Here is a 23,614-nt window from a genome sequence, read left to right as displayed (position 1 = left end):
TCACATTCATAGGTTCCATGGACGAGGAAGTATTTTAGTGGCACCACCGCTGAAGCTGCTAGTTCCCTCAAAGCTGTTTCTCACCTCTGGGCCTTTGCACATGCTGTTTCCTCTGCCAGGGATGCTCCCTGCCCGCCACCCCCCACACCTTTTCTAATTAGATGCTCATTGCCCTTCAAGGCTCAATGCAATCACTATTCATTAGGGAAATACAAATCAGAGCCACAGTGAGATTATCACCTCACATAACTTGTTAGGTTGGCTAACAGGTTATGACAGAGAGGGGGAGGTCCTTGGTGGTCTACTGGTTAGGATTTGGTGCTTTCACTGCTGGGGCCCAGGTTCAATCCCTGGTCAAGGAATTGAGATCCCACAAGCCAGGCAGCACAGCCAAAATAAATAAAATAAATAAACGCTGGAGAGGGGATTGTGGAGCTTGGTAACTTGGTACAGCCATTATGGAAAAAAGTGTGAAGGTCCCTCAAAAAATAACAAATAGGGACTTCCCTGATGAGTGTGGGTTCAATCCCTGATCAGGGAACTAAGATCCAGATATGCCAGGCAGTGTGGCACAAAAAAAAAAAAAAAGACTGGATTATATACTGAGAAGTAGCTGAGAGTGGATCTTTTGTCCTCACCACAAATAGGTGACAGATGTGTTAATTGTGATAATCATTTCACAGTGCATAAAAAAATCCCATTGTAGAACTGAACTACTGATATATACAATGTTTAATTGTCAATCATACTTCCATAAAGCGGGGGGAAAAACTCAGTGAGGATGGCAATTGCCTTGTGGAGATTCCTGCCATCTCTCTCATCCTCACTTCATATACAGACAGACACACACACAGTTAAGTTGGGAAAGGTGTCTCCTTTGGGCTCCCAGAGTGCCCCGAGCTGCTTCTACTCTATAGTACTCTGCCTGTCACTGTACGTCATGTCTGTGTGTCTTTTAACCCGAGCTGAGCCCACCTCTCCTCTGTTCACAAACTCTCTCTGGCTCCCAAGTGCCCTTGAGTCAAATTCCCAGCCCCTGCTGACATCTTGATTTTATTTTAAATAATGTTTTATTTGACTGCACCACATCCTCATTGCAGCATGTGGGATCTAGTTCCCTGACCAGGGATTGAACCCAGTCACCCTGTACCGGGAGCTTGGAGTCTTAGCCACTGGACCACAGGGAAGTCCTAACACCTTGCTTGGTTTTGGCTCAGTGAGACCCACTGCAGCCTTCTGATCTCTGGAGCTCTAAGATAATACGTTTGCATTGTTTTATTTAAGCCACTATCTTGTGGTCGCCGTTACAGCACTGACAGGAAGTGACTGCGCCTCTCCTCCACTACATGAGCTCATGAGGCTAAGGAAGCTCTGTCTTGTTCATGGCTGTCCCCAGCACCCCACTCACAGCAGGCGCTCAACTGACTTTTGCTGACTGACTAGATGGCTGTCTTAACCAGGAGCTCTTGCCTCTTGGCCAGAGATGATTGGACCACTAGTGGACACCTGTGGCGTTCATTGTCCTCTGTGGTCTTTGTTGGGGTTATGGGGACCTGCTGTAGTTGGCCTTGACTAATTAAAGCCTCAGGACTAATCGGAAGGTCACTGAGGCAGCCCATAGAATCCGGGAGGAAGCTGTTATCAAACCTCAGAGGAACTACAGCCTTCCAGGGACTTTCCTCCAAGATGTTCCTTGTGTCTTTCCTGTCTAAACATCCAGATTCTGGGAGAGGTGATTTATTCTGCCCAGCTTTAGCCAACTGCTGATAGGAGGTATCCGTTTTCATTTGCTCCAGGACAAAATCAACCCCTAACAGCATGTTTGCATACCCATCACAGAATCTACCCAGTGAGCTTGGAACTATTAGCTCCAGTTTACAGATGAGGAAACCAAGCCTCAGAGTGGTTAAGAAGCTTTCCTAAAGTCACATGGCTAGAAGGATTTAGAATAAGTAGACCGACAGATATGAGACCCAAGAGATCACGTGACCCAGCGACCAGACCTGAATACACTTTCTGCTTGCATTCAGGTTCTTAGGACCTGTGTGTCTTGCCCTATTTTCCATATCTCTGTAGCCGTCCAAAAAATGCCCTTTTATCCTAAGCTAGTGTGAGTGGGTTCCTTGCATCAAAAAGAATCTTCAAAGAGGACTTCTTCCCTGGTGGTACAGTGGATAGGAATCTGCCTGCCAACGCAGGGGACACGGGTTCAATCCCTGGTCCAGGAAGATTCCACATGGTCCAGAGCAAATAAAGCCTGTGTGCCAAACTACTGAGCCTGTGAGCCACAGCTGAAGCTCATTTGTGAGCTTAGAGCCTGTGCTCCGCAACAAGAGAAGCCACCGCAGTGAGAAGCCTGTGTGCCGCAACAGAGAACAGCCTTTGCTCACTGCAACTAAAGAAAGCCTGCATGTAGTAACTGAAGACCCAGCACAACCAAAAATAAATAAATACATAATTTTTAAAAATAAAAAAAAACACTGTATGAAAACATAAGAGAATATTAAAAAAAAAAAAAAAAGGAATTCTCAAAACAGCAGTATGCTGGAGTGGCTCATAGAAGCTGACTGTTAAAAAATTCAGGAATCGTCAGCCGGCGGTTCAATCATCTGGAACTTAAGATTGACACAGTAGATTTCACACCATGGACATTGGCCAAAGTTACTTACCAGGGATTTTATTTTATTCCAGAAAGCCACTGTATTTTACTATTTTTTTTGGAGTATAATTGCTTTTGTGTGTGTGTTTGCAGTTTACTTTTCACCAGCACATCACAGATTTTGAGGCAAGGCATACTTAAGAGAAAGCCAGGGAGCAGGAGCCACTGGATGGAAAAGACGAGAAGAGACAAGAGTCCCTAGAGCCCCGTCCAAAGCTTCTGCGTCCCCTTTATCTGTTTCACAAGCACTGCGTTGTCCTGGAGCCAGCCCACAGGGCTGCTGAGTCTCTGAATGAAATGGCCTCAATAGGCCAGAAGTTGCTATTTCCTCCCATCCTCCCTTCAGAAGCACAGCCAAGATTGGTCAGAGTTTATTGGAGGGCACGGGAACCATACTAAGGCAAGTTCCAGATGTCTGGCGTCAGTTGGGGTCCATGTCTTCCCTGTCCGAGATGGAGTGGGAGTGCTGGGCAATCAGTCCCCCATGGGCAGCCATAGGGCCTTGGTCCGTGCTGCCCGCCGCCCCAGCTCCGGGCCTGCCCCCTCAGCCTCCTGATCCCAGGCCCGTGGGCAGCCTCTGTTCACCCACACCGGCTTGAGGTTTCCTGCTGAGGCCCACTCCACAAACTGGGAGCCCTGGTGTGGGGAGAGGCAGAGAGGCATGGTCAGCATATCTACTGGCTTGGTTGCTAAGCACATGCTTCCTTGGCAACAAGGGCTATTACAGAAGACAGGCTTGACCCTTGACCTAGGCTCTGTGGCTAGAAGTTCAGCTCCCAGCAAGCAAACCTTCCAGATGCTGAGAGAAACAAGGCTGACCTTTATGGCTGTGGAACTTTCTCTCCGTAACAGCCCACACTCAAAGGGATGGGGCCAGCGGTAACTGTTGACAAGGAGTTTCCATCTGTTACTATCAGGAGACCAAGAGGGTGGACTGTAGGCTTCTGACTCTGCTGCTAGGGTGTGGTCCTTAGCAATGGGTTGTCCAATGAGAGTAGGTCTTTGGGCTGGGCATCAGGCCCTTGTTGTTAAGGAGATCCTCTTCCTTAGTAACAGGGGCTCTAAAGGGGCAGGACCTCAGAACCTAGCTGCCAAGAAGTTTCTCCCCTTTAGCAATGGGAACTCTAAGGGGGTGCAGCCAGGATCCCAGAAAAGGTAGAGTTTGTTGGTGAAGTTTAAGACACTGGAGATGGCAAAACAAAAAGTACCTGGGCAGATCCGAAATACCACAGGGCCTGGATGTCCTGGTGCAAGGCGAGGCAGCGGGTTAGGTGGTCCCGGTCTCCTGTCACCACATTCACCAGGCCCGCTGGCAGTAAGGTGGCCATCTCCTAGCGGGTGGGAGAATGGGTCATCCAGGGTTGGGAGGGAGTCAGAGACAATCAGGGCAGTCGGGAGGGTGAGCAGTGAGCATCTAGGGAGTGGCCATGGGGGTCGTGGCAGGAATGACTGGGGTCAGGACTGGGGTCATGACTGATAAAGGCTCACAGTCTGGAGAGAACCATCACTGGGACTACAAGGACTGAAGGCTCAGGTACCAGGATGTGGATTACCATGGTTACCAAGGGGGGTAGAGTGAGAGCTTGCAGGAGCAAGCCATGGGGCATCTTTCATCCCCTCTGCTGCTCCCCAGGCTGCTGGGAGCGGCAGCAGGCAGGTGGGCAACTGTACCTGGCAGACCTCCAAGGCAGGGATGGGACAGGCTCCGCTGGGCACCAAGACCACAGTGTTGCCATGGGCCAGGGCGGGGGCCAGTAGAGACACGAAGGCAAGCAGGGGCCACTCATCCGGGCACACAATTGCGAGCACGCCCAGCGGCTCCCGCAGCCGAAGCACGGGGCCTCTCAGCTCTGCGACCTGCAGGGACAGGCAGGAGGTCAAGGGCAGAGCAGGGGAGCTGACTACCCTCCTCCAACCTTCTCTATCACTGGCCCATTTTCTCCTCTCACCCCCAGTTTGCTTCTCCCTAACAACTCCAATCATCATAATATAGACACTCACATCAGCTGTGTGACCTTGGGTGAATTACTTAACCTCTCTGCGCCTCAGTCACTCACCTCTAAAATGAGTATAATAAAAAAAAAAATAATAATAAAATGAGTATAATAATAGTGCCTACCTCAGAGATTTGCTGTTAGGATAGAATAAGTTAACATGTGTACAGATCTCAAAACCTGGCCTATGGGCTTGTTTGCATGTGTGTGTGTGTATGTGTTTTAAGGTTTTCCTGACTATATTAATAATTGACTATCACTAAACTGCACACACTTTATTTTTCTGGCTCCGCCACCTCGAGGCATGTGGGATCTGAGTTCCCCAACCAGGGATCAAACCCGCACCCTCTGCACGGAAGCAGGAAGCCTTAACCATTGGACCGCCAGGGAATTCACCTAAACTGCACACACTTTTAAGAGTACAATTTGATGAGTTCTGATATATGTATACACCCACAAAACCAACAACCACAATCAAGATAATGAACGTCACCCCCCCAAATTTCCTTGTACCCCTGGATAACCCTTCCTTCCTGCCTCTACTTGAACCCTCTGTCTCTGTCCTCAGACAACCAGTGATCTGCTTTCTCTTTATAAATTAATGTGTGTTTTCTAGGATTTTCTAGATATAGAATCATACAGTCTGTACTCTTTTATCTGGCTTCTTTCATTCAGCATAACCATTTTAAGCTTCACACATGCTGTAACTTGTTCCTTCCTGAGTGTGAGTAGGACCCCATTGCATGGATGCCTTAAAAAAAGATTTTTTTTTTTAATCTTTTAATTGCATCACATGGCATGTAGGATCTTAGTTCCCTGAAAGGGATCAAACATGCACCTCCTGCATTGGAAGCCCAGGGTCTTCACCACTGGACCACTAGGGAAGTCCTTATGGTATGGATGGACCATAATTTGTTTATCTATTTACCTACTGGGGACATTTGCATTCCTTTTTTGGTTTACTATGAATAACGCTGCTATACATATTTGTGCATAAGTCTTTGTATGGATACATGTGTTTATTTTTCTTGGGATAAAACCTAGAAATTGCATTTATTTAGATAAATACCTAGGAATCATGTTTAAAGTGTATTTAATTTTTTAAGAAAGTGCCAAACTGTTTCCCAAAGGAGTTGTCCCATGGATGGTCCCACCAGCAGGCTTCAGAGAGCCACTGGACCTCCAGTCTGGCTCTTTGCGGACCCCTTGCTCTAACCCCACTCCAGACTGCCTGCTCTGTCTGCCGGCCCACAGACCCCTCTCACCTGCAGGGCGCAGCCTTGGGCCTGGACCCGGGCCCCCCAGGCCCGAAGCCGCTTCATGCTCAGCTCCACCTCCGCCTTGGCGACCCTGAGCTCCACGCCGTGCCTCTCCAGCCTTGAGACCAGGTTGGGCTCTCGGCGTTGCAGCGCAGCCGCCAGGGCCCACAGCAGGGCCGCTCTGGCCGCTGGGGACTGGCTCATCCAGCTGTGGGCGGACGCAACCGTGCACACTGGGGGTTGGCTTCCTCATCCTGGCTCTTCCCAGTGCCCCACCTCTGTTCACAGGCCCTAGCCTGGTGATCCAGGCCCCACTGCCCGTCTGCCCAGGGAGGAAAGTGAGGGGCTGGAAACATCCTGTCAGCTCTGAGAGCTCAGATTCCACATCCTGGAGTCCAGCCCTGGGGTTTCAGACCCTGTCCTTTAACACCCCATGACCCCTGGCCTATCTCAAGCGATGCACCCCGCCTCCCCCTTCCAACTTACCCGGGGGCGGCCTGGTGAGCTGCCTCCACAGCACCGCGGATATCCTTGGCTCCGCCCTCAGCCACATAGCCGTGGAGACTGCCCTGTGAATCCCGGATGGGCCTGGAACTCCTGGCTCCAGGAGCCTGGAAACGGCCCCCAACAAAGAGCCCATAGGGGGATGCTGGGCTGCAGGAGGATGAGGGGTGGGGATGGGTCAGGGCCGCCCCTGCCCAGAACCCACCCTCACCCCTCCCTGGATGGACCACTTCGGCTCCCACAAGCCTCTGCGGGACCCCGCACTCCTGGCCCCGTGAATCTCTGGGGGACCACAGAACTTCATTGAGCGGAACTGAGACTTTTGTCAGGCCTGGCAGCTGTGGGTGAGGCAGTTAAGACTCAGAAAGCAATTCTCAGCGGGACTTAGGGACCCCTCCTCCATGGCCCTAAAGACCCTCCCTTCAGTCCAGGGAGGATCCCCTCTTTCCCTCCACCCTCCACGAATTCTGGGAGTTGTAGTCCCTACACTAGCTCACCCTGTTTCAGGTCCAGCTGGTAGGGTTGAAGGAAGAGCAAGGCCAAAGGCATCATAGTCGAGAGTCTTGGACAGGTAGGGAATCCAGGCAGGGGTCCCTGAAGGCCGCAGATACTCGTACAGACCCTGGGAGAGGGGCAGTGTCAAGAAGCCGTGAGATGGGCACAAGGTAGATGAAGGGGTGGTGCCATGCAGGGAGGTGGGTACTCACATCTTGCCCCCCGTGCCAAGAGGACCCGCTCTCCTTGCAGCCACCCGTGGGCACTGCAGGGTCCCTGAGGCCATGGGCATTGATCCAGACCGTGCCCACCTGGAGCCTGTGGTGAGCAGGAGATGTCAGAGAGAAACATAGAAAGTTGGGGGGGTGGTGAGTCGGAGAGGTGAGGATGGGATGGTGGGAGAGACCCACAGAGGGGGGAGACACGGAGACGGAAGCTGGGGCCTCCCAGCAGGCCCCCTGTGTGCCCCAGCAGGCGTCCACTGACCCGTAGGCCAGCTCCAGGGCCTGCCCCAGTCTCTCGCTCCACACGCTGGCACTTCCTCCGCGGGGTGTCCCGTTGGCCACAGCCAGGGCCTCCTTGGCTGTGCGGAAGGGGGAGGCCACCACCAGAGGCCATGGCACCTGGAGGGAGTGACAGAGGGGCTCAGAGGGCCTGGCTGGTCCCTCCCTCCAACACCCCATGACACCTTAGGGGTCCACAGCTAGCAGCCCCCAGACCCAGTCCAAATGGCCACCCCGGCGATCTCTGTGTGCTGCTGCTGCCCATGCCCAGCAGAAGATGGGTGGACGGAGTAGGGCCTTTGGGACCTAAAGGGCTCACCTCTGCCTGGGTACATGGGGAGGCTGGAGGCAGATCAGAGACCAAAGTCGGGGGGAAAAATGGGCTGTCTGAGGGCTCACTGCCAGCCTGGAAGACCTGGGAGAAAGAGGAAAAGACCTGCCAGTGCCTTCCGGTTCTTCCTCCCCAGGGAACCAGGACCCAGACCCCCAGCCCCTCCTCCCTCAGACCCAGGGGTCCAGCCCCCCGGCCCCTCCTCCCCCAGGCCCAGGAGTGAGCTCTCAGGCCCCTCCTCCCCCGGAACTCCAGAGTCTGTACCCCGGCTCACCTGTGCACCTTGGCTCTGGGCCTCGCGCACGTAGCACTGCGCCAGGTCACGGGCGGCAGCCCCCCGGGATCCCATGTCCACGGCCCCGTCTAGCCCGCGGCCGCAGCGAAGCCGCCCCATCCGCTCCTGGAGCCGCCTCATCGTCTCATCCCACACAGCCTCCTGGATGAGGAGCCTGAGGCCCCCCTGTTAGGAGAAGGGAGGGGTCAGAGTGGACTAACTCAGGGCCCACGTGGACGGGCCACAGACCCACAGAGGGCCAAGATGGGGGGACATATGTGTAAAGGTCAGAGGAGGGTCTGGGCGAAGAGGCCGAGGACCCTGGAGACTCCCTGAGGCTCCAAACTCTAGACGGGATGTGGAGTTATAGAAAGCTGGTGACGCAGAGTGAACAGAGAGCTTAGAAATCTAGGACGTGGACACTTAGAAAAAGGAAGAGTCCTAAAGAACAATAGCGGCTTCCCAGGTAGCTCAGTGGTAAGGAACCTGTCTGCCAGTGCAGGAGACACAAAAGACATGAGTTCGATTCCTGGGTTGGGAAGATCCCCTCGAGGAAGAAATGGAAACCTACTCCAATATTTTTGCCTGGGAAACCTCATGGACAGAAGAGCCTGACGGGCTACAGTCCATCGTGTCGCAAAGATCTGGACACGACTCAGCGACTAAAGTAACAATGAAAGATAGACACAGAGCCCCCTCATCTGCAGGACCAGGAGAGGCAGGAACGTGGAGACTCAGAAGCTTGAGGGGCGATGTCCGGCACATGCGATGGTGTAAAGATAAGAGTTTGAAGCCATAAAGAACTGAAAATTAAAATGAAAGAAGACAGGCAGCCCCAAGCTCTGGTGACGGACATGCCCAGCCCCCAGGATGGGGGGCCCACGGGTGCAGGAGTCTCACCGGGCTGCGGTCAGACCAGGCTGCATCCACGATACCCTCCACGGCCGAGTCCACATCCGCCACTTCCGTCAACAGCAGGAGCGACTCAGCCCCCAATGCCAGTCCCAGCTCGGGACCCCAGCCTGCCAGGGTCCGCCGTAGGGTGCGTCCTTCCTAGGGGTGTCACACAGCCTTCAGCAGGGGGCGGAGCATGCTGGCCCCTCCCCAGCCATGGCCCTGCCCCCCGCCTCCAAATACCTTGATGGCTCCGCAGAAGGCCACCTTCTGGACTCCAGGTTGGGCAGCCAGAACAGGCCCCAGGGAGGCAGGGCCGCTGATCACATTGAGGATTCCTGGGAATGGGCCTAGCTCCCCTGCCAGCTGGGCCAGGAGGAGGGGTGTCGGGGAGGCTGGGGGCACCAGGACCACCACAGTGCAGCCTGGGGGAAGTAGGTAGCTCAAGACCGAGGAGTCCAGACTCCCAACCCCTCCTCCCTCAGACCCGGGATCCAGACCCCGCCGACCACTTACCCACAGCCAGTGCAGGGCAAATCCTCCACATCATGTCCAGGAAGGGGAAGGTGGGGGGCAGGATGAGACCAATCACTCCTGCAGGAACAGAGGAGACTGGGCACAGGCCCCGGGGGGAGGGCGAGGGGGGTGGGGGCTAGGGGCTGGGACTCCTGCGGCTCACCCATGGGCTCCCAGCCTGCCAGCGCCTCCTCCTGGGTGTGCGCCTGGACCGCGTGGTACTGGAGCAGCTGCTGGGCCAGGGGCACATCCCTGTCTCGAACTTCTCGAACGGCCCGTCCGCTAACCAGGGACTCCAGGGTCCACAGCAGCCGCTGGTGCTTCTGGATCGCCTTGGCCAGCCTGTGGAGCAGGCAGCAGGGAATGCCCATTTCCCACTGCCCCTTGGCCAGGTAGAGTCTTGGAACACAGGCTGTGTCCCTGAACTATAGTTCCCAGGAGCCCTTGGGGCATCCCCACACTATTGACCAGGGGTGGAGGGCACCAAAGGTTGATGAGAAATGTAATCTGGGAAATACTCAAAACCTCAGGTTGCTGTGTAAAGATCTTGGCCACCTCCCCCAAAGGTGCCAGGAAATGAAAGCTTAACCTCTAATCTCAGTTGTTCTTTGGGGAAATGGCATCTTTGTCTCTAACTCCCCCAAGAGTGTTTTGGGGTGGGACTTCTCTGGTGGTCCAGTGGTTAAGGCTCCACACTCCCAGTGCAGGGGGCCCAGATTCAATCCCTGATTAGGGAACCAGGTCCCATATGCCGCAACTAAGAGTTTGCATGCCACAACTAAAGATCCCGCATGCCCTGGTGGCTCTGTGGTAAAGAATCAGTTTACAATGCAGGAGCTGCAGGAGATGTGGGTTCAATCCCTGAGTGGGGAAGATCCCTTGGAGGAGGGCATGGCAACCCACTCCAGTATTCTTGCCTGGGAGAATCCCATGGACAGAGGAGCCAGGCAGGCAACAGTCCATAGGGTCACAAAGAGCTGGACACGACCGAAGCGACTTAGCACACACTCATCATGCTACAACTAAAACCCGACACATCCAAATAAATATTTAAAAAACCCAAGAAAAGGTTTTGGGGGCTTCACCAGCCCCAAGGAGCTGTTGAGAAATTGTGCCCTGAAGAGTCCCAAGGATATTCAGGGAATCAGGCTTTGTCATTACAAATCTCAGCAAACAGTGGGAAATGGATGTTTCAGCTGCTCAAAGGCAAGCTGGGAACACGAGCCTGAGCTGCCAATGAATTCAGTGTGATGTTGGGGAAGAGTCTTCGTTCTCAAATCCGTCTCCATCCCCTGGGGTCCACACCTCGAGCGCATCACCTGGTCAGATGCTGGGCCCGAATCGCTCCGGGTTGCGTGCTCCAATTCTCCAACGAGGCTCTGGCAGCGTCCACAGCTGCTGCCACATCCTCGCTCTGAGCCTGCAGGCAACTGGCCAAGTTCTCTCCTAGGGAGATGAATGGGGGGACCCAGTTGGAAGGTGGGGGAGCCTTTGTCAGAACTAGAGGGGGCTGACATTTCTGGAGCCCAGGAGTAGCCCAAGGCAGTAAAGCTGGTCCCCTGCCCCACTCTGGGTCTCAGTTTTATCATGACAAATGGGGATAAATCTATATAGGTCTGCCCACAGATAAGGATGGGATTTTATGAGACAGCAACTTTAAAAGTGTCCACAGGGGCTTAGGACCATAGCTAGGAGGACTGTTATCAAAAGGAGCCAGAAATCTCAGCCTTCTTCTCCCACCAGCTGCTCCCTGCCCTCAGGGCCGTGAGCAAAGGGACTGGTGTGTTGTTGGTGGGGATGCCTGGGGCCATAGATACCTCTCCCTCCCACGTCTGGGGGACATCATATACCTGTGATGGGATCCTGGCAAGGCACTGAACTCCTGTGTTCCGGTTTTAACCACTGTCCATTAACATAGTGACCCAAGTGCCGGTCCTGGGTGTCCAACCAGGCCTGGAGGAGGTGGAGACAGTTAGGAAAGGGATCTGAGAGGTGGCTGGGGGAGCTGGACCCCTACCCAGAGTCCTCTGGGAGAGGAATATCTGCCCCTTTTACCTCATCAGTTATTTTCCTGTGTAGGAAGAAAATACATATAAATATATATGTGTGATAAATCACTCAGTCTTTGTGACCCCATAGATCATAGCCTGCCAGGCTCCTCTGTCTATGTGATTCCCTAGGCAAGAATACTGGAATGGGTTGCCGTGACCTTCTCCAAGGGATCCTCCCAAGCCAGGAATCGAACCTGCATCTCTTATATCTCCTGCATTGGCAGGCAGGTTCCTTACCACTTTAAAACATTAAATTCACCATTTTTAAATTCTGTTTTTTAAGTTGATATGTTGTGTTTTCACTTTTATTCAGCTCAAGCTTTTTTTTTTTTTTTGATATGATATTCCATTGTCTGGAGTGATGGCATTTGGTTTATCTATTCATCAGTTGATAGCCATTTGGGTTATTTTCTGCCTTTTGGCTATTGTGAATAGTACTGCTGTGAACATTCATGTACAAGTCTTTGAATACCTGTGTACTTCTTTTGGGTACATGTACCCCAGAGCTGCTGGATCATGTAGCAATGTTCAGAGTAACTTATGCAGGAAACATCAAACTGTTTACCATAGCAACCACTTTACATTTCCCACCAGCAGTGTATGAAGGATGTCCTATTGACTTTTACACATGGAGAATGCGAACAAAGGATTAATAAAACTTTTTCTTCTCCATGGAGAAATGACCTTCTTGAATAGAAATGACTAGAACTTCCCTGGTGGTCCAGTGGTTAAGCATCTGCATTTCTAACGTGGGTTTGCTCCCTAGTCAGGGAACTAAGATCCCGATGCAGCTAAAAAGAAAAAAAAAAAAAAGAAAGAAATGATTTCCCTGGAAATCTGATAAAATTAGTTATATTTCTAGACAACATTGACCCTTGACTGATCCACTACACCTGGACTGGGAAAACTGGGAATAGACCATAAAAATCCAGTGGGAGACATCACTTTGCCAGCAAAAGTCGAATAGTCAAAGCTATACGGAAGTCAAAGTCAAAGCTTTCCAGTAGTCACATATGGATGAGAGAGTTGGACCATAAAGAAGACTGGGTGCCGAAGAATTGATGCTTTCTAATTGTGGTGCTGGGGAAGACTTTTGAGAGTTCCTAGAAGAGCAAGAAGATCACTCCTTGCAAACCAGTTGCTCCTAAAGGAAAGCAATCCAGAAGAATTGATGCTGAAGTTCTAATACTTTGGCCACCTCATGTGAAAAGCCGACTCACTGGAAAAGATCCTGATGCCGGGAGAGTGAGGGCAACAGAAGAAGAGGGCAGCAGAGGATGAGATGATTAGATAGCATCACCAACTCAATGGACATGAATTTGAGCAAGGGTCACAAAGAGTCAGACACAACTTAGCAACGGGACAACAAGGACAACAACAGCAACCGAGTGTTCCTGGAGTGCTCCGCATTCTTACGCTGGACATGTCCCTTGCCAGGACCCTGGAAGCAATGTCTATGGGCTGTACCACTGCTACAGGGTCTCTTTGGGAGGTGGGACTTTTAAGTCAGGTGGCTTCCACATCTTCCTGTGTGAGGGCACTCTTAGCCTGGATCTTATAATACTCTGGCCTTGGCTAGCCCATCTGGAAGATGGGGATAATCAGTCCCTCCCTATGTCACAGGTCAGTGGTAAGAATTAAATGGATCACTATGTGTTATATGCTCAGAAGGGCACTTACTTAAGACTTTCTATTAATTTTACTGCATTTCACCATCTCTGCTTCCTGTTTCTTTCTCTCCCTGGTCCTGTCTTCCCCAAATGCTTACTAAATCTAAGATATCCTTCCTACTTTTTTCTTTCTGCAGACTGTTTTCTCTTTGCATCCCCAATGCCTCAGTCTCCTGATTTTTCTCTTACTCTACCAGGTAGGCTTTCTCATTTTGTTTACTTTTTTTTATAATTAATAAGATTTAAAAAATTATTTCTTTACTTGGCTGCACTGGGTCTCAGTTGGGGTATATGGGATCTTCGATCTTTATTGTGGCATGCGAGATCTTTAGTTGTAGCATGTGGGATCTAGTTCCCTGACCAAGGATTGAACCCACACCCCCTGCATTGGAAGCACAGAAGCTTAGCCACTGGACCACCAGGAAAGTCCTCATTTTTCTCTTTTTTAAAAAATATTATTATTCTTATTTGTTTATTTTTGGTCATCCCATGCAGCATGCCAGGCTTAGTTCCCCGACCAGGGATTGCACCCACAGCCCCTGTGGTGGAAACACAAAGTCTTAACCATGGGACCACCAGGGAAATGCCCTCATTTCTCTTTCAACAATTTTTAAGTAAAATAAAAATTCAGAAGTTCCGAATTCAAAGGCCCCCATGGAAAGTCACATTTTGGAAAAAGCTGGGGATGTGTGAACATGAGTTGGACACTAGACAATAGTAAAGAATGACTGTTCATATTGCTAATGTGAAAATGGCCTGGTGGTTATGTTGCAAAATGAGTCCTTATCTGTTAGGAATGAAGATTCAAATATTTATGAGAAGTTAACAGGTCATCGGGTTTTAAATCACTCCAGGAAAAAAAAGAGAAAACAAAGAGCTACAACACTGGATGACTGTTGACATTGAGTGATGGGTGAATTAGAGTTCATAATTTAAGTACTCTGTGAAAGTTTGCAAAATTCCGCCCCCAAAGAAAAACAAAACCTGGAAAGAATGTTCCACAAGGTCCTGGCAGGCCATGCTGGGGTGAGAAAAGGCCACTGGTAGAGACTAAGAAATCAGGACTTGTCTAAAAAGACGGTTAGCTATTGGATCCAGATGGTATTTGTCAGGGAATGTGAGCCAAAGGTTGCCAAACTTTGGAATTTTATTTTCAAGAGAAGCTGGAATCCCGGATGTTTACTTGAAATTAGTTGTCCACTAATGCACATTTTAAAAAAATAAAGTTCAGGCCAAAGAAAACATGTTAGCTGGTTGAATCTGGTCCACAGACTGTAAGGCTGAGCTGCAGGGCAGCAGGGGGTGGTGGTGAGAGTTGTGGGGGCCCATGGACTCTGGAATCCAGGGTTCAGGTTCAAATCTGTTTGACATTTACGCTGTGTTGACCATCAGCCTATTACTTACCTCGTTAAGCCTCTGTGTGCTATCACCAAATGACAATAATCCCCTTTCACAACCGTTTTGGGGATTAAATGATATGCTGTGCACAGGGGTTTCCCTGGTGGTTCAGTCGGTAAAGAATCCGCCTGCAATGTGGGAGACCTGGGTTCGATCCCTGGGTTGGGAAGACCCCCTAGAGGAGGCATGGCAACCCACTCCAGTATTCTTGCCTGGAGAATCCCCATGGACAGAGGAGCCTGGTGGGCTGTAGTCCATGGGGTCGCAGAGTTGAACACAACTGAGTGACTAAGCATTTGCTAAGCACAGAGGCTGGCACATAGAAAGCACCCAACAAATATAAGCGATTTATTGAGTATTATGCCATTATTACTATTTCAGGATAATCTATCTCTAACCGACCTCCAACTGTGGGAATTCTCTGTATTCCATCCTAGATCCACTTATCTGAGTCTATTGTGTGCATGCTCAGTCACTTCAGTCATGTCCAACTCTTTGCAACTCTATGCACCATAGCCCACCAGGCTCCACTGTCCATGGGATTTTCCAGGCAAGAATACTGGAGTGTGTTGCCATTTCCTCCTCCAGAGATCTTCCTGACCCAGGGATCAAACCCACGTCTCCTGCATTGCATGCAGATTCTTAACCGCTGAGTCACCAGGGAAGCCCTACACTACATTTCTAAATAATCTTTTCATTCCCACTGTTCTATTCTCTTTCTTCTGTGAGCTCCCTGTCTCCAGACCTGAGGCCCAGGCACAGGCAGTATCTGACTCCTACACATGACCCAAGGCTGTCCCCAGGTCCCTCTCATCATAGCTATGTGATAACCAAGCCCAACCTTTCTGCGACCCTACTCTTCCTGGGTGAAGTGGGAGGACAAGGACAGGGCCAGACACAAGGCACTGTCCTTGCCCTCTCAGTATCTCAAACCCTGTTCCTCCTGCATCTCTGCCTCATCCCCTCCTCCCCATCTCTACAGCCCACACCAGGCTCTGGTCTTATCTTCTTCCACGTATGTGAACCACTGTTCTAACCTCTTCCTCTTTCCATCCAGAGAAGCCCAAGCTTCTCACACGTGGGTGCCAGAGGGCCCTATGAGATCAGGATGGCTCCATGGGGGATTCTGAGGGACCTGTATAGAAAATTTGAGGCACTCTACTGATACAGAAGGAATAGGCTACCCACTCCAGTATTCTTGGGCTTCTGTTGTCACTCAGCTGGTAAAGAACCCGCCTGCAATGCGGGAGAGAGACCTGGGTTCGATCTTTGGGCTGGGAAGAATCCCCTGGAGAAGGGAAAGGCTACCCACTCCAGTATTCTAGCCTGGAGAATTCCATGGGCTGTATAGTCCATGGGGTCGCAGAGTCGGACATGACTGAGCGACTTTCACTACTTATACAGGGAACCCCAAGAGCGTTCTGGGGGACTCTTGAGGGATCACTGGAGCCCCACGAGATTATTTTGCGGGGTCGAAGGTAATTATAGTAAGTTCTGATATATCCTGGGGTTCTGAGAGTTCCTGAGACTATAGGAACTTCACAAGTATTGAAGTGATGGCTGAGGAATCCCGGGGGCTCTTTGGAGGTCTCCAGATGGTCAAAGGAGACCTCCTCCTGGAATTCTAGGACCCCGGGAGCCATAGGATGTTCTGAGGAATCACGGGAAATCTACGCAGGCTCTGAGCGCCCTCAGAATTCTGAGCGCCACAGGAATTCTGAGTCCGCGGGGATCACAGGAGGTTCTGAGGGGACCCTGAAAAACGACAGGACCCACTGGACGGATTCTGAAGAGTCGGAGAAGCGGTACACTGAGTCTTTGGGCGTGGAACAGAACAGGCACGAAGACTCGCGAGAACAGACTAAACAGCAAAGAGACAACAACCGTCAAAGGCCAAGGGAACGCCCTCCAGCCTGGATCCTAAGGAGCAGCGGGAGCCGAGGGGGCGGAGCTGCTGAGCTGCCGCGGTGGATCACGGGAGTCCGCGCGCAAAACTAGGCCCTGAAGACCGCGAAGAGGGATAGGCAGCGCGGATCCAGGCAAGCCCTCACCAGTGCGCATGCGTGGCTCTCTGGTGCCGGTCCATATTCCAGCGTCGTGAAGATCTCGCAGGCCCGCGATGCTGTGCGCGTCGCAGCCATCACTCTCTCAGACCTTTTTCCACGGACTGCGGGGCTCTCTGCCCGAAGGAACCTGGAGGTCCGAAGGCAGCACCGCCCCCTCTAGCCCAAAGGGCGGGGCTACAGGACAAAGGGCGTAACTCCGCCTTGGCACCCCGTTACTCCGCTTATAGGTCTGTGCGTGGGAAGTGCAGTTTGGAGCATGCGCAGTGCTCAAAGGCGGGGGAATGAAAATGTGTGTGCTGAGTCACTTCAGTCGTGTCCGACTCTTTGCGATCACATGGACAGTAGCCCGCCAGGGTCCTCTGTTCATGGGGTTCTCCTGGCAAGAATACAAGAGTGGGTTGCCATGCCCTCCTCTAGGGGATCTTTCCAACCCAGGGATCGAACCCCTGTCTCCTGCGGCTCCTGCATTGCAGACTGATTCTTTACCGCTGAGCCAGCGGGGAAGCCCAGAACGAAAATATGAGTGCCTTCAAATAGTTCCGAGGCCTTCAGATTTAGAAGAGTGGCCGAATTGGTGTCTTCCCATCACCCTGTTCATATTGGAGATCGAAAGTGTGATTTCAGTTCGAAATACCTTTACTTGAGAATCGAATCTACCTCTTGAGGATGAGGTGATTGAGACCAGACAGGAGTCTTTTAGGATAGACACCGAGGTAAAGGGGCTTCCCTGGTGGCTCAGACGGTAAAGAATCCACCTGCAATGCAGGAGACACAGGTTCGATCCCTGGGTCAGGAAGATCCCCTGGAGAAGTGAATGGCAACCCACTCCTGTGTTCTTGCCTGGAGAATTCCATGGACAGAAGAGCCTGGCGGGTTACAGCCCATGGGATCACAAAGAGTCGGCCACGACTGAGCGACTTTCACTTCATTGAGGTTAAGGCTTTAAAAGTGTGCTAGCTTTGCCCAGTAATCTGGCCAGATGTGGCTGCGGAAAGGGGCGGAAGTGTAGCTTCTGTGGCTGGCGGGAAGGGGCGGAAGTGTGGCTTTAAACCACACAGGAAGTGTGTCATTTTGTGACTACCAATATTTAGTTTTGATTGGTTGAGATAGTGGCGTGGCTACAGACTTAGACTGGATTGGTCTGTGATTAGGAATGCGGTTGTAGGATTGGTGAAAGAGCTTTGCGGTAGTAGGAAGTGTGGCCTACCCGAGTTCTTGGTTACGCAGAGACCGGAAGAGGGGTTGTTATTTACATATTCGGCACTTAGTCTAGAGATACTGGCTCCCGAGAGGTTTGACGCAGTATCTGGTTTGAGTGAAATTAGTCTCAGGACAGGTTCGCAGATCTTCGTACAGAATTGTGGGTGTCGGGAGTCGGTTGAGGGCCGGGAAGCAGGCCTCAGAGTTCGGTTCCCGGTGAAGGTTCCCCCACGTCGGGGTTGCTGAGGACGCCTAGGTCTGTTGCAGGGCCATGGCCGACTCGAAGCTGCTGGTGCCGGAGCTGAACGATGCAGAGACGATGGGCGCTGAGACGTCGCGTTTCGAGGAGCTGCTGCTGCAGGTGCAGACTGAATGGACTCCTGGGTCCCAGGGGATTCAGGGGATTTTTTTTTTTTTTTTTTTTTTTCTTTTTTCTTTTTTGGTGGGGTGTGGTTTGTGAACGTGTATGCGCGCGCTAAGAAAGGGGACGACAGTTCCCAGCATGCACTGGGGAGGCAACAGGGCCTATGGGAGTTGTAGTTGTTTAAATTTGCTACTCTTTGGATGAAATGGGAGTAAGATTGGGGTTGTTCTTCAGGTTCCTCAAAGTAGGAAGGGGACATAGTATGTCTTAGGCCCTGCCTGGCTCATATAGGTAAACAGTACTCACTGAACCCTTGAGGAAAAAATGAGGGGGTTCTGAGAGCACAAATGCCAAACCTGGAAATTGTGTTTCTTCATACAGGCCTCCAAGGAGCTCCAGCAAAACCAGACAAGCAGACCGGAATCCACACAGATACAGCCTCAACCTGGTGAGAAAGACAGAAACCCAAGGAGAGAGGGATAGAGTCCCAGAGAGAGCTGGGGACAGGGAGCATAGGGAGAGGAGGGGGGAAGGAGACACAGTAGCGGGGTATAGAGGCCTAGGGTGGTGAGAGTGAACAGAGACCCAGAGAAAGCAGGGAGGTTACTGAGATCCAAAGAGGGGAGAGGGGTAAATTAGGAGATTGAGATGGACATATGTATATTACTATATGGTGGCTCAGCCGGTAAAGAATCCGCCTGCATTGCGGGAGACCTGGATTTGATCCCTGGGTTGGGAAGATCCCCTGGAGAAGGGAATGGCAACCCACTCCAGTATTCTTGCTTGGAGAGTTCCATGGACAGAGGAGCCAGGCAGGCTACAGTCCATGGGGTTGGAAAGAGACACGACTGAGTTACTAACACACACATATATAAAATAGATAACTAGGGGCTTCCCTGGCAGTCCAGTGGTTAAGATTCCAAGCTTCCACGGCAGAGGGCTCAGGTTCAATCCCTGGTTAGGGAACCAAGACCCCACATGCTACTGTTACTGCTGCTGCTGAGTCACTTCAGTCGTGTCCGACTCTGTGCGACCCCATAGATGGCAGCCCACCAGGTTCCCCCGTCCCTGGGATTCTCCAGGCAAGAACACTGGAGTGGGTTGCCATTTCCTTCTCCAGTGCATGAAAGTGAAAAGTGAAAGTGAAGTCACTCAGCGGTGTCCGACTCTTAGCGACCCCATGGACTGCAGCCTACCAGGCTCCTCTGTCCATGGGATTCTCCAGGCAAAAGTACTGGAGTGGGGTGCCATTGCATTCTCCGCCACATGCTACTAAGAGTGGCCAAAAAGTAAAAAAAAAAAAAACACCCAAAACCTAATAGGGACCTACTGTGTAACACAGGGAACTCTACTCAGTACTCTGTAATGACCTGTATGGGAAGAGAATCTAAAAAAGAGTGAATATGTATATATGTAGAACTGACTTGCTTTGCTGTGTAGCAGAAAATAACACAACTATACTCCAATAAAATTTTTAAAAAGAGTTAGAGGGAATGGGTGACTCGGGGGCCAGAGATTCAAAGAGAATCAGAAATCCCAAGGAAGAGACCCAGAAAGTGGAGGACTAATACTCAAGAAGGGGGAACAGATCAAAAGAAGGATGGACACTGAGACCCACGCAGAGACAGATGGTCAAGGACAAACCCATTCCCACCAGGTTTCTGCATCAAGACCAACTCAGCTGAAGGGAAGGTTTTCATCAACATCTGTCACTCTCCCTCCATTCCTCCACCGGCTGACTTGACTGAGGATGAGCTGCTTCAAATGCTGGAGGAAGACCAGGCTGGGTTTCGCATCCCCATGAGTCTGGGAGAGCCACATGCGGAACTGGATGCAAGTCAGTGCCTTGAGAAGACCCAGGAATCTACCCTCCACCCCCACCCCCATGATCCTTTCTTCCCTAGGACCAAAGATTCCAGGACCTGGGACCACCCTCAGAACCTAGAAACTTGTTCCCCCACGCCCTCAACCCCCTATCTGATCCTTTTCCCCAAGGCATATCTGTAACCTCCTGCTGCTGCTAAGTCGCCTTAGTCGTGTCCGACTCTGTGCGACCCCATAGATGGTAGCCCACCAGGCTCCCCCGTCCCTGGGATTCTCCAGGCAAGAACACTGGAGTGGGTTGCCATTTCCTTCTCCAATGCATGAAAGTGAAAAGTGAAAGTGAAGTCACTCAGTGGTGTCCGACTCTTTGCGACCCCATGGACTGCAGCCTACCAGGCTCCTACGTCCGTGGGATTTTCCAGGCAAGAGTACTGGAGTGGGGTGCCATCGCCTTCTCCCTCTAACCTCCTGGATATCCACAATCTCACTGGGAAGTCCTGGTTCTACTCAGCTGGCCAGGCTGGCACTTCTCTGTGCCTCACCCCAGGAGATGGTGGGGCTGAGCAGGTGCTCATTAGCTGATCTGACTCTAGTCCTTGGCGAGCTCTCACTCACCCCTGTTTTCTCCTGCACCCTTCTCCCCTGTCTCTATGTCTCTGCCTTGTCTCGTCTCTGTTGAGTTTCTGTCTCTGTATCCTTGTTTTTTTCAATTCACATATGTCCCCATCAAGCCTTTGGGATGATGCCTTGGCCAGTGCCTTGGGGAGTAGGCACTTATCAAAACCCAGAACCTGTCCTTGAAAAACTCTCAGTCTTGGATGAGGGCAAAGGAGGCAGATGCGATTTCAATATGGTGTGATTTTGTGCTGGGCTGGAGGGGGTTCTTCACTCCCACTAAAGGATCAGGGAAGGCTTCCTGGAGGAGGACACATTGGATATAAGATTGGAAGGAATCAGAGCAGTTCATCAGGCCAAGATAGAGAAGAGGGTCTTAGGCAGAGAGGAGAGAGGGGTCCAGAGGCCAGCGAAATGATTGAATTGGTCAGTGAACAGTAGTGATGGGAGGAAATTTACAGGGACGAAGTGCGGGAGAAGTGAAATTCTCTGCAGCTGGAAGGGAACTAACCACGCAGGGCCTCCAGCACCAGGCTGAAGAACTCAACCTTCCCCCAGTGGCGCTGGGGAGCCCTGGGAGGACTGTGAACTGGGGAGGGTGAACAGGGTGAGCTCTGGGACTTGGTGGGAAAGGGCCAGAGGGGAAGAGACTGGAGACGAGGCGGTGGGTATGAGTCCAGACTGGCAAGTTTGGTGTCTTTGACTTCCTGATTGTCTCTGGGTTTCTCTGGGTCTGTGGCTGCTTTCCTTGATTGTGTTTTCCTTGACTGTGTCTGGGCCTTGGGGTTCCCACCGAGGGCTGGGGGGTCTCACCCCCTTTCTCTCCCCGCAGAAGGCCAGGGTTGTACCGCCTACGACGTAGCTGTCAACAGCGACTTCTTCCGGAGGATGCAGGTTGGGGGCGGGGCTGCGGGGGAGGCCTGGGCCGGGGCCTCTCCCTCCACCTCTTCAGCGCTCCCGCATCTCTTCCCTCTCTTCACCCCTAGAACAGCGATTTCTTGCGAGAGCTCGTGATCACCATCGCCAGGGAGGGCCTTGAGGACAAATACGGCCTGCAGCTGAATCCAGGTGAGGGGGTGGGGCCAGAGCCACCGGGAGGAGCCAGGCCCAGTGCAGTTCGGGGGCAGCTCCCGTGTGAAGTGGGACTAGTGTGGGCAGGGATTATACTAGCCTCTAGGCTGTAGGGGGCTTCCCAGGTGGCTCAGCGGTAAAGAATCCACCTACACTGCAGGAGACGCAGGAGACGGGTTCCATCCGCCTCGGGGAAATCCCCTGGAGGAGGGCATGGCATCCCGCCCCCGTATTCTTACCTGGAAAATTCCATGGACAGAGGAGCCTGGCACATTACAGCCCACGGGGTCGCAGAGAGTTGGGCATGACTGAAGAGACTGAGCACATGCACTCTGGGCTTTAGAGTTCGGGGAGAGGGCTCTGGGAGGAGAGGGAAAGAGGCCCAGGATTTCAGAGAAGGGGCGGGGTCTGGAGAGCCCGAAGGGGCGGGGCTAATGCAGACAGGCTTTCTAAAGTCTAGCTTGCGGGTGTGGTCAGACCCCGGGCCTCCTAGGCAGAGGGCGGAGCCTCTCCTGTGAGGCTCTCCCAGCACAGGACCCTCTTCCCCTGCAGAGAAAGAAAAGAAGGAAACCTGGACTCATGTGACCTCTGACCCTGTGCTCTTTCCCCTCAGAGTGGCGCATACTGAAGAACAGACCTTTCCTAGGCTCCATCTCCCAGCAAAATATCCGCTCCCAGCAGCGTCCTCGGATCCAGGAGCTGGAGAACCTACACACGCCCAGCTCCCCGAGACCTGAGGCAGGGTGAGCATTCGATGGGGCCCCTATCTCCTGTCTCCCCGACATTCTTTGTAATATCTCGCTCCATACTTCGGGACGGGATCCTGGGGCTCTGGGAACACTGAAGGAAGCGAAGTGGAATTTCACCCGGGAAGGTGTCCTGAGGCCCCAGGGCTGGGAGGGAGAAAGAGAGGCAATAGTCCTGGCCAAGCCCTGGCGGCTCTCCTGAATTCTGGGTCTTGTTCCTCCCCAGCCCTGAGAAGCCTCAGCTGAGCCTTTGGCTGGAGGCCCCTGACCTCCTCTTGGCTGAAATCGACCTCCCCAAACTGGTGAGCGCATCCCCTGAGGTCTGGGGTCTTGGACAAGGAGTGATGGGAGAGACTGCAACAAATGTTGCTAGACCAGTGTGAGCCTGGCTAGTGCTGCCCCGTGAACCCAGCTGCCTAGCTGCCTCCTCTGTTCCCTGGGGTCCTTAGGCCCACTTCTGGTGCTGTCCTTACAGTGCTCAGACCTGTATTACTGTGTCCCACCTGTTTCCGGGGTATCCCTGGTGGCTCAGGGATTGCGGGTGGGCTGATTCTCGCACACCTCCAGGATGGTGCTCTGGGGCTGTCGCTGGAAGTCGGGGAGAATCGCCTGGTGATGGGGGGGCTCCAGCAGCTGTACCATCTGGATACCTACATCCCCCTGCGTATCAACTGTGATGAGAGCAAGGCAGCCTTCCATCAGAAGAGAAAGGTACCTTGGGGGGCTGGGGGTTTGGGGAAGCTAGGAACCCTGGGAGGCCTAGACTCTTGGATCTGAGGGAAGAGGGGGCAGGGGACTGGACCCCTGGGCTCTGAATCCTCTCTCCGCTTTCTCTCCTCAGCAATTGATGGTGGCGATGCCCCTTCTGTCAGTGCCTTCTTGACCGGATGTCTTCCTGTGCTTCTGTGTTGAGGGGAGAGGCTGGTGGCTTCTCTAAAACTGAAATAAAAGATGTTTGCCTTTGTCTTGTGTGTGGCTAGGAGTACATGGGGAATGGGAGGGAAGATGGACATTGGGTTGGAGTCCCGTAGAGGTCACTGCCCCAGCTCAGGCCTCGTCCTCTTCCCCGGATGTTCTCCCTGGCCTCCTGACCTCTTGTCTTAGCCCTTGTTTGTCCCCAACAAGGTCTCAGGGCTGACCTTGCCCGGCTCCTGTTCACGGCCCCTCCTTGGCTCTCCAG

The 23,614-nt window shown here is 52.3% G+C and overlaps 2 protein-coding genes across 5 annotated transcripts; one reads left to right on the top strand and one right to left on the bottom strand.

The window, feature by feature from the left end:
- Positions 1 to 2,656: 2,656 nt before the first annotated feature.
- On the bottom strand, positions 2,657 to 16,738 carry ALDH16A1 (aldehyde dehydrogenase 16 family member A1). Of its 3 annotated transcripts, none has more exons than XM_006080109.4 (17): positions 16,600 to 16,732; positions 11,280 to 11,382; positions 10,749 to 10,875; positions 9,593 to 9,771; positions 9,430 to 9,507; positions 9,157 to 9,338; positions 8,920 to 9,072; positions 8,020 to 8,205; positions 7,734 to 7,829; positions 7,398 to 7,534; positions 7,124 to 7,229; positions 6,914 to 7,038; positions 6,399 to 6,566; positions 5,919 to 6,120; positions 4,331 to 4,516; positions 3,868 to 3,990; positions 2,657 to 3,295 (listed from the first exon to the last, which is right to left on the bottom strand). In XM_006080109.4, the coding sequence occupies exons 1-17, from the start codon at positions 16,687 to 16,689 to the stop codon at positions 3,134 to 3,136; spliced, it is 2,403 nt and encodes an 800-aa protein (XP_006080171.3). In that variant the 5' UTR covers positions 16,690 to 16,732; the 3' UTR covers positions 2,657 to 3,133. The 3 variants fall into 3 exon arrangements, with proteins under 3 accessions (XP_006080171.3, XP_025125306.3, XP_025125305.3); XM_025269520.3 differs by lacking the exon at positions 2,657 to 3,295 and adding an exon at positions 3,344 to 3,542; XM_025269521.3 differs by lacking the exons at positions 10,749 to 10,875; positions 11,280 to 11,382 and having other exon boundaries at positions 16,600 to 16,738.
- Positions 16,709 to 23,398, top strand: PIH1D1 (PIH1 domain containing 1). Of its 2 annotated transcripts, none has more exons than XM_006080107.4 (10): positions 16,709 to 16,841; positions 18,082 to 18,175; positions 18,560 to 18,626; positions 19,836 to 20,015; positions 21,450 to 21,511; positions 21,604 to 21,685; positions 22,302 to 22,431; positions 22,661 to 22,736; positions 23,002 to 23,145; positions 23,276 to 23,398. In XM_006080107.4, exons 2-10 carry the CDS (start codon positions 18,086 to 18,088, stop codon positions 23,315 to 23,317), a joined length of 873 nt encoding a protein of 290 aa, XP_006080169.3. In that variant the 5' UTR covers positions 16,709 to 16,841; positions 18,082 to 18,085; the 3' UTR covers positions 23,318 to 23,398. The 2 variants fall into 2 exon arrangements, with proteins under 2 accessions (XP_006080169.3, XP_006080170.3); XM_006080108.4 differs by lacking the exon at positions 16,709 to 16,841 and adding an exon at positions 17,601 to 17,950.
- The last annotated feature ends 216 nt before the right edge of the window (positions 23,399 to 23,614 follow it).

Source organism: Bubalus bubalis, chromosome 18, assembly GCF_019923935.1.
Source record: "Bubalus bubalis isolate 160015118507 breed Murrah chromosome 18, NDDB_SH_1, whole genome shotgun sequence".
NCBI lineage: Eukaryota > Metazoa > Chordata > Mammalia > Artiodactyla > Bovidae > Bubalus > Bubalus bubalis.
This window is presented reverse-complemented; position numbering and strand designations above follow the sequence as displayed.

Coding starts and splice junctions, on each gene's coding strand:
- ALDH16A1 (XM_006080109.4), bottom strand. CDS start 16,689: ATGGCTGCGACGCGCACAGCATCGCGGGCCTGCGAGATCTTCACGACG. Junction 7,039..7,123: donor CTTGGCACGGGGGGCAAGAT/GTGAGTACCCAC, acceptor CCCCTCTCCCAG/GGTCTGTACGAGTATCTGCG. Junction 6,121..6,398: donor GCTCACCAGGCCGCCCCCGG/GTAAGTTGGAAG, acceptor GTCCGCCCACAG/CTGGATGAGCCAGTCCCCAG.
- PIH1D1 (XM_006080107.4), top strand. CDS start 18,086: ATGGCCGACTCGAAGCTGCTGGTGCCGGAGCTGAACGATGCAGAGACG. Junction 22,737..23,001: donor AAATCGACCTCCCCAAACTG/GTGAGCGCATCC, acceptor GCACACCTCCAG/GATGGTGCTCTGGGGCTGTC. Junction 23,146..23,275: donor CCTTCCATCAGAAGAGAAAG/GTACCTTGGGGG, acceptor TTCTCTCCTCAG/CAATTGATGGTGGCGATGCC.